Below are 9,986 nucleotides of genomic sequence, written 5' to 3' on the forward strand. Positions count from 1 at the left end.
CAAATATAAATTCATCAGCTTCAGATAAAGTTTGTTTACAAATATTGATGTTGCCTTGACAAAGCCTTGTGTGAATGTTTAAATAACTAAAGCTTGAAGTTTGAAGGTTTTAACAAAAATCAGATTAAGAAAAAAAATTAAATGAAGTAAAAACAGACCAATAAAAACCACATTAAACAACATACTGACCACATTAAAGATAAGCCCAGGAAAACACATAAAAACTATTAGACCACAAACTGGATTCATATATAAAACATTTATTACAGTAAACTATGTATTGGAGTAATATTAGTAATATTAGTTGGCATGTGTTTCTTACTTGCTTTTGGGAAAAAACTAGCTCTGAATCAGTGTGAAAATGTTTTGTTCTCTTCTGTGTTTTGTGTGTTTGTGTGTTTGCAGGCTGGATCCTGGTGGTCTGGCGGAACAGGGCGGAGTCAAGATGGGGGATCAGATCCTGTCAGCCAATGGCGTGAGCTTTGAGAACATCAACCATTACACAGCCGTGGAGGTGCTGAAGAGTCGACCTCACGCCATACTGACTATTAAAGTGAGTCAAACTCACACACACATACCCTCTCTCACTCACATACTCGCATACACACTCACTCAAACTCACTAACACACACACATACCCTCTCTCACTTAGATATTAACACACTCACTCACACACACACTTACAGCAGATGGTTGACGAGCCTCTCTGGTTTCTGTGTGTCAGGTTGTGCATTATTCACTGTTCCTGGATCAGGTGTTCCTGCAAGCTCATACACACTTAATGTCCAACCAGAGGAAAGCTTGGGGAGGAAATGACTGCTTCCTGTTAACAGTTACTTCAGTGCAGACTTTGTCCAACACAAACTGGGGTTCGCGAAAAATTAGGAAAAGCTAATAATTCATTAAATCACAAAACGCAAATAAACCACAAATAATTAAAAAATAAAATGCATCCTAAAAATAACTGTTATATATTGAAATATGAATTAATTAAACTCTCTAAAAAAATATGATTTTTTAGACAGTGAACGTGAATGTGTTACATTATTTAAATATTAATTAAATCATACAAATTTTATTAAAACACAATTATTTTAAACACAGGAGATCATTTAAAAATAAAAACAGTTCAAACTAAATGCTTAAAAAAATTATATATATATACAAATTTTTTCATCGTTCACCTGAATGTCATGTAACTCTAATTGACATCAGAGAACCAGAATAGAATTGTGTTCTATCATAAATCATGAATATGTGAAATTAAAATGAATAAATAATGTTAAAATAAATAAAAAAAACTAAACTAAAAAAATTAACCATAAAAATGTTTCATTCAAATAAATAATTTTAAAATAAAGGCCTATCAAAATAATATATAAGATGTGTCATGTGACTGTGAATTTGTTGTTAAATTATTGAAATATTAGCTTAAAACCAGCATTTTACTTTTACAAAAAAGTTCATACGATGGTGATTTCATCACACTAGAGTATGATGAAGTGAAGTATTGAGGCTTTGAAACAGTATTAACGTTTATCATTTTCCCAATAGACTTCCATCGTACAAACTGGCAGACAAAATGATGACTGACAGCTTGTGTGTGCATGTGGGTTGTTGTTCACAGGAAGCGGGCAGATATCCAGCGTACAAAGAAATGGTGACAGAATTCAGCTGGATGAATAAATGTAAGAGAAAACATCAAGAAACAACAACAATAATGTGCTAATCCTTAAAGGGATAGTTCACTTTTAATTACACTAACCTTTGACCTCTCTCAGCTGGCAGTGGAACGGCGTGTTCGTCGTCACATGGGTCGAGGTCTCTCTCGTCGTCCTCCTCGCTGTCCTCTGGGACGCCCCTCGGCTCTTTGAGTGGCTTCTCCCAAACTACTCTGCCTGTCAGCTCGCCCTTAGGAGCCAAAATGTCCGCCGCCGAGGGCGAGTTTCCCCCAGACTCCACTGATCACGAGGGTGGTTCAGAGCAGCTGCGGACCGTGAGCCGAGGAGCCACAGAACTCCTGCAGGACTCGGTGATCCGGGGCGAAGGAGAAGAGGACGAGACAGAGACGGGAGCCAACAGAAATCTTCCGATTCGCAGAACACAAAGTCATGTGACTGTGTCAGGTAGGGTCATATTTTGTTATGTTTGTGAGGTCATCAAGTTATTATATTCTGCTGCTCCACTGTTTTGTTTCGTCATACACTAAAAATCGTACTGATCCAAATGTTTTGACTGGTAATGTGTTTAAAACAGGGTTTCCGCGGGGTCTTAAAAAGTCTGAAATTCTGAACTTTAAATTTAAGGCCTTAAAAAGTCCTAGATTTTCATCTGAGGTCTTAAATTTGATTTAGTCAGGTCTTAAAAAGATTTTACCCTCGTTCATTTGCCAAAACTCTGGCTGCAGAAAGTTATTACAAAGTAGCAAAAAAGTAAAGAGTCGTAGCCTACAAAGCGGAGCTCTAGTCCAGGGGTTCAAACACACAACTCGCGTACTAGCATTAGCTCGTGGTTTGATACGAGGTAGCTCGCCAAGAGGCCGTTCATACACCAGGTTTGCGGGCTCAAGCTCATTCAAATATAGGCTCGTCGCATCCACAGCGAGATGAAAAAATCTCACCATTTCAGATTCAGAATGCCGCAAACGAACCGAAGAACCAACCAATCAGCCCCTTCCGTAACAACACTAAAAGCTCAGTCATCATGAAGGATCGCGGTGCACCCAAACACTACCGCTGTCTTTCTCTTCTCCGTGAATAAATCTTGTAGCAGAGCTAACGTTACAGCAAGCGTTTCTCGGTGGCGGAAATCCATTGGCTACTAAAACGGCTTTGTCGTTATGGAGAGCGCAGTGCATGGTTGCTTAGCAACGACAGACGCAACAGGAAAATCGGCCCAAATTTTACTATTAATAATAAAAGATATGGGGATGTGAATGTCAGTAATTTATCAATTTTTTAACTCAATCTTTTTATAAAAGATTATTTAAAGGCTGAAATACGTGCGGTTTATCTGTTTATAAAACAAGACTTTATTTTAACTAGATTTAACCTGTTGCAAGACACTCCTTTAAAATCTGGCCATCATTTTTAATGGTATTTTAATGTTTATGTAAACAAAAAGTGCATATTCATGCTAATTTTATTTGCTGGGTTTAGACATGCATTTGGCAAATTGATTTCATAGTAATCATGAAATGAAATGTTCATGCCATTTCATCTCTGGGTATGATCAACTAAAATCAACTATAATTGTGTTTTTACAGTATAAAATGCAAAGTACAAATTTCACCTACACACACACACACACATATTATATAAAATAAGTTTTTTCAGAATATTTTCTTATATAAATTTTTGGTAATGCGTCGTGTAGGTCCTAAATTTCAATGTTTATGGTCTTAAAATGTCTTAAAAAGGTCTTAAATTTGACTTACTGAAACCTGCAGAAACCCTGTTAAAAGATGGACTGTTTGTGTCTCCAGAAGAGGAAAGGAAACGGAAGAGAAAGCAGGCGGAGCGAGGGGAAGAAAGCCGTTCGCTGCCGCGCTCCAGAACTTTATTCGGCCTTTTCCGAAAGCGAGACTACTCTAGATCACGTTCCAGATCTCCCTCCCGCTCAGAGAGCATTCTGGGTAATATTTTTTTAGAGGATCACATCGTGGTTACACTTTATTTTTAACCTGTTAACTGTCACCCCCCCTTTTTTGAATAGACATGAAAATGCACATTTCGAACTTAAATGGTTGTAATTCAAGAATGCTTTGGAATTTAGACATATGATTGGTCTTGTTTTAAAGAAGACATTTGGCAGATTTTTGTAGAAGTGAAATAAATTAAGAAAGTGAAACAGAAAAAAAGTTATAGAGGTTTGAGTTTATGGAAATGTACAATGCAAAAATATTAATTATTCATATTTTACATAAAATATATATTTTCAAAACCTGGGCTACTCTAAAATGGCAGAAAAATCAAAGCCAAAAATCTGAACAAGTTGTGTTTCAAATTTTAGGTTAATATCTCAAAAAATGAGCTTTCAGTAAGATTTTGTTTGAGCGCAGTACCAAACTTTTTCACTAGGGCACAATCAGACTCCATTACTGCCCATATAAGGGCGCCTGCATTTCCATTTGTGTTTTGAGTGATATGAACCATTATTTCCACAATTTTCATACAATTTCTGAAGTAGAGATCCTATTCAGAAGTAGCATGGGAAGTTTGGCAGATTTTGATATGAATTGAACCTCTAAGAAACACATACAAAGAACACGCATGTAAGTCATAGCTAGCTGCCACGTCACAAATGGTGAATTTATTATTTTTTTCTTGATATTTCAAACTTTTCAGACCTTTTTTTTCCAAAATAATTGAATGGATTCTATCTTTTGAACTTTTGGCATGAAAACAAACTGAGGTATCTACCATTTTTTTATGATTTTTCATGTTTACTGCTATTTTAAAATAAAGGTCTGAACACGCCTTATGAGTATGAAAATATTCTTGTTTTACATTGATAAATTATGGCTCCTCTGTAATATATTTTGAAAATCAGTCACCAAATATGGAAACTAGAGATTGTAAGCTTTCAAATGATATATAGTTTGTCAATATTATTTAAGGTATTTACTAAGATATTATTGTTTTAAAAATATAGTGGCAAACGTCCCACCTGTGGGACGGTGACAGTTAAGTGGTTAAGGTTTATTGTAAACATACTTTAGTTTTTAATGCACACAGACGAACGCATAAGCAATAGAAATGTGGATATAGTTATTATATTATCCTTTATAAAATAAAATGTTTGATTTAAACCTGAAGTCCTGAGTGTTTCCACAGGCACGTATAACGGGGATTTATCTGACGCTCTGAATCACGTACGAGAAATTGCTGTGCGGTTGCTGGAGGATGAAGATGTGGATGTGCTCATGGAGATCTGTCACAGGGTAAGAGAGATTCAGCATCTCACACCATGCATGAGTTTCTTCATCCGGAGACTGAACTCGTGTTTACACCTGACAGTATTTGACTGAGCGAGGGCTGCAGACGCTGGTTCACCCGCTCCTGGCCATCCTGAACACGCCAGAGAAGCTGCTGATGCTCAGAGAGATCAGGTGACATCCAGAGATCACGTGCAATCAGTGCTGGGCTTTACGGCCAAAATGTATTTCATTGTATGTGTCTAAATTATACCGGTTTCACAGTTTAAAATTAGAATATGGTGCAAAAAGTTCATTTATTTCAGTAATTCAACTTAAAAGTTGAAACTAATATATTATATTGCCTCATTACATGCAAAGTGAGATATTTCAAGCCTTTATTACAATTGCGATGATTGTGACTTCATTAATAATTGCTGATATTTCTATAGAGAGGTGACTGTAGTTTGGTGTCTCTCATCTCCCAGGACTCTCGTGTCGTCCAGTGATCTTCCGCTCTTCAACATCACGGTGTCTCCATTCGAAGAGCAAGCTTATGATATTCTGAAGAGTTGCTCACGTAAATCCATCAGAGTCTTTACATTTTAATGCTCAATGGTTGACAGTTGCTTACAGATTAGTCTTGTGTGTTTACTTTAGGCAGGAGTTCTCCTCAGACAGGCCACGCCCCCAGACGCCACCTCATCACACCTGCACCAGGTGACCATCGTTTTTCCGATTATATCCATCAATAATTCCATATCCTGTACCAATACACCTTTATAACTTTGAAGTTGAAACATGACCGACCTTCAACTTCGGAATATGTCAGTTGCTGATATGATGATATTATCAATGACACAATATCGAGCTATATTGTGTTTATTAGTGTTGCCTAGAACATATATTGTTCCATTTAGAGATTTATATGTCTGTCAGTTTAGAGATTTAAGTTTTGATAAGTTCAATATTTTAATTAAAAAAAAAAAAGTGGGTGGGTGGGGCGAGGTGGGATGAGGTAGAGCTTTTGTGTGAGTGAATGTACAGTACATGTGTTGTATTACTTTTGTTTTGTCTCGAGGACCCCCTCGAAAACGAGATGTCTCATCTCAAGGGGTTATCCTCAACAACAACAACAATAAATATATATATATATTTAAATGTCTGTCGGTTTTGTTCTATTTGGATATTTAAGTTTTGATAAGTTAAATATTTTAAATTATATATTTAAATGTCTGTCGGTTTTGTTCCATTTAGAGATTTAAGTTTTGATAAGTTAAATATTTTAAGTTCGATATTTAAATGTCTGTCGGTTTTGTTCTATTTAGAGATTTAAGTTTTGATAAGTTAAATATTTTAAATTATATATTTAAATGTCTGTCGGTTTTGTTCTATTTGGATATTTAAGTTTTGATAAGTTAAATATTTTAAATTATATATTTAAATGTCTGTCGGTTTTGTTCCATTTAGAGATTTAAGTTTTGATAAGTTAAATATTTTAAGTTCGATATTTAAATGTCTATCGGTTTTGTTCTATTTAGAGATTTAAGTTTTGATAAGTTAAATATTTTAAGTTCGATATTTAAATGTCTGTCGGTTTTGTTCTATTTGGATATTTAAGTTTTGATAAGTTGAATATTTTAAATTATATATTTAAATGTCTGTCGGTTTTGTTCCATTTAGAGATTTAAGTTTTGATAAGTTAAATATTTTAAGTTCGATATTTAAATGTCTGTCGGTTTTGTTATATTTAGAGATTTAAGTTTTGATAAGTTAAATATTTTAAGTTCGATATTTAAATGTCTGTCGGTTTTGTTCTATTTGGATATTTAAGTTTTGATAAGTTGAATATTTTAAATTATATATTTAAATGTCTGTCGGTTTTGTTCCATTTAGAGATTTAAGTTTTGATAAGTTAAATATTTTAAATTATATATTTAAATGTCTGTCGGTTTTGTTCCATTTAGAGATTATAATTAAATATTTAAAAATATTTAAAATAAAATTATATATTTAAATTATATATTTACAGTGGTCGGTTTTGTTGTAAACAAGAGAAGACTATTGTAAGAAAGCATCAATTAAGTTGTCTTGATTTAAAAAAAATAGCCATTTGTCAAATCGCCTGATTCGAGTTTAACATTTTCCAAATTTGTTGAGCAGTTGTTTAGACAATGAGCACGTTTTCATACACGCCAAAAGGCTGATAGCCCCCAACAATCGGCTTTCTGAATTACTCTATTATCATGCAAACCAAAAGAATTTACAAGAATTTATTGAATAAATCAGGTTATTATTCACATTAATGTTCGTGAGTTCTTTGAAAGTTACAATGGTTCATGTGTTGGTAATTGCGAACCGGTTCTTACTCGTGGTTCTGTTGTCTTGTTATTATTCCAAATATTAAATGGAAAGCGTTTGTCTCTCTGCCTCAGATGTGCGTGGTGGATTTGAGCTGCACGCATCAGAAGACGTGGAGAAACACAATCAGCTTCTGGAAGGTCTCGAGCAGCTCCGTCTGTCCGGTTATCAAGACCAGAACCAGTTACTGGACGTTCCTGTGGACGCTTTCAGTCATTCAGACACATTATCCTCCTCTGGGACGTCAGCGCTCCTTCCCAACTGGCTCCTGGCGGAGAACAAGCGCTCAGACTCTTCCCAGACATCGGGTCATTCGCACAGCGGAGGAGCTCCTGTCAGGAACGGACATTCGGAGAGTACGGATGTGTTGTTTACTGTAGTGGACTTGCCTCGCCACAAGAGGCCGCTGCTCTCACAGGTCTTCGGTTCCCTCAAGAAGTGCCACAGATCAACAGTGACACCCGCAGGACAGTCTGTGCAACAGCGGCTGAACGAGGAGCGGACAAATGATGTCACCGTTGAGCCAGAGTTTGAGCTCTCTACAGTCCACATCAGCAAAACCAAGCAGTCACTGGGTATTCAGCCTCTTTCTCAACGCAACTCTGTTATTATTTTTTATCCGTGCACATCATTATTGTTTTAATAATATGGATTCAGAATCTCTTCTCTGATGACGAGGGCGGGGCTTTAACCTGTCACTCACATGAGATCAGCCAATAGCATACCACAACCATCCAATCAATTCCCCACAGACACAATCAAGCCCCGCCCAGAAGTGTTTTCACTCGTATGTACGACACAATAGGGAAGAAAAGACCCACACAACTTCCCTTTCAGGCTGACTTAAAGGAGTAGTTCACTTTAAAAAAAAACTTTTGCTGATGATTTACTCGCCCCCGTGTCATCCAAGATGTCCATGTCTTTCTTTCTTCAGTCGAAAAGAAATGAAGGTTTTTGATGAAAACATTCCAGGATTTTCTCCATATAATGGACTTCAATGGGGTCCAAACGGTTCAAGGTCCAAAAGACAGTTTCAGTGCAAACTGTTCAAAGGGCTTTAAACGACACCAGACGATGAATAAGGGTCTTATCAAGTGAAACGATGTCTCATTTAAAAAAAACAAAACAAAGTTTAAGTTTTATAAGCTCAAATGGTCGCCTTGCTCTGTTTTGTGATGCGCGTTTGTGACTCTCTTGTTTCAAACTCTTTCCTATTCGAATTGACTTGGAATCTTTTTCCGAGTCAATCCGTTCGTTGAATGAACCAAATGACACGAAAAAAGATTCATTCATTTTGATGAACAGGAGAGTCACAAACGCTCATCACAGAACAGAGCAAGGCGACCATTTGAGCTTATAAAACTTAAACTTTGTTTTGTTTTTTTTAAATGAGACATCGTTTCACTTGATAAGACCCTTATTCATCGTCTGGGGTCGTTTAAAGCTCTTTGAAGCTTCACTGAAACTGTCTTTTGGACCTTGAACCGTTTGGACCCCATTGAAGTCCATTATATTGAGAAAATCCTGGAATGTTTTCATCAGAAACCTTCATTTCTTTTCAACTGAAGGAAGAAAGACATGGACATCTTGGATGACACTAGGGGTGAGTAAATTATAAGCAAAAGTTTTTTTAAAAGTGATCCACTCCTTCAATGTAGGTCATATGAGGAATCAGCTTCTCCTTGATCTGTTGTGATGAGAGTTTATTGTGCAATGCAAACATGCATTTAATTATTAAATTTGTACATAAACGCCTTAAAACCACAGCAGCAAAACTAAAAAACTTTTGTTTCCAAACATTTGTTTTCTAAACGCATGTTACTGATCTTGTGAAGGATTCAATCATGCATGCTTCATTTATTAAAATTTGACCTAGTTATTTTAGTTACATCTACGAATCGAATTAACAACCGATGGATGTACGACGCACTTGCTTCACTCGGATGTTCAGTACGTCAGAATGTGGAAGACAAGACGTGTCGCTGCTGTACACTCATTTCATCCTGATTTAATAGTGTGTAGTCTAATGTTTCTTTCCTCGGTGTGTAATGTATGATGTAAATGAAGTGCAGGTAATTATATCTGATGTTTGTGTGTGATCAGGGATCAGTATATCCGGAGGATCCGAGTCCAGGGTGCAGCCGATGGTGAAGATCGAGAGGATTTTCCCAGGAGGAGCTGCATCTACCAGTGATGCTCTGCGGGTAACAGACGAATCCCTGATGATCAGTATTAGCGTGTGTGATTTAGCTAAAGCTGAATAGCTCACGGGCCCGTTGTGTGTGTGTGTTTCAGGCCGGCTTTGAGCTGGTGTCGGTGGACGGTGTGTGTCTGCAGGCCGTGACCCATCAGGACGCCGTGGAGATCATACGGCAGGCCTTCAGCAACAAGAGCATCGACCCAATGGAGCTCGTGGTCAAAGTTCCCAGAGATCCCAGAGTCTCGTGACACGCTGCCTTACGGTATGAATTTCACAACACTCGACCATAGACTGTAAAAACAGACCAAAGCTGAAAATGTGAACAAGGCGGATTAGCTGAGGTGACGTGAGCAGACAAACGGCTATTAGTGACATCAGCAGCAATCCACCTGTCACTCAAGTGGCCACGCCCTTAATTATCCAGAACTTTAAGGCTCAATATAATTAAAATGGATGAGTTATAAAAAAAAAATCATTAGCGATATTCTGATCAGTGAATTTTGTGATCCG

General features: G+C 36.9%; 1 protein-coding gene across 3 annotated transcripts in view; it reads left to right on the top strand.

Moving 5' to 3' along the window:
* Positions 1-9,986, top strand: part of pdzd7b (PDZ domain containing 7b) — a 33,112-nt gene that overhangs the window by 5,115 nt on the left and 18,011 nt on the right. For all 3 annotated transcript variants that reach the window (XM_039651221.2, XM_039651218.2, XM_039651228.2), the window contains exons 6-16: positions 406-553; positions 1,628-1,688; positions 1,782-2,126; positions 3,485-3,634; positions 4,836-4,942; positions 5,019-5,110; positions 5,404-5,495; positions 5,576-5,635; positions 7,351-7,851; positions 9,380-9,480; positions 9,572-9,738. In XM_039651221.2, coding sequence (XP_039507155.2) covers positions 406-553; positions 1,628-1,688; positions 1,782-2,126; positions 3,485-3,634; positions 4,836-4,942; positions 5,019-5,110; positions 5,404-5,495; positions 5,576-5,635; positions 7,351-7,851; positions 9,380-9,480; positions 9,572-9,724 — 1,810 coding nt within the window. In that variant the 3' untranslated portion in view covers positions 9,725-9,738. The remainder of the gene's footprint in view (positions 1-405; positions 554-1,627; positions 1,689-1,781; positions 2,127-3,484; positions 3,635-4,835; positions 4,943-5,018; positions 5,111-5,403; positions 5,496-5,575; positions 5,636-7,350; positions 7,852-9,379; positions 9,481-9,571; positions 9,739-9,986) is intronic.

This window comes from Pimephales promelas, chromosome 17 (assembly GCF_988280905.1).
Source record: "Pimephales promelas chromosome 17, fPimPro1.hap1.1, whole genome shotgun sequence".
In the NCBI taxonomy this organism is placed as follows: Eukaryota; Metazoa; Chordata; class Actinopteri; order Cypriniformes; family Leuciscidae; genus Pimephales; species Pimephales promelas.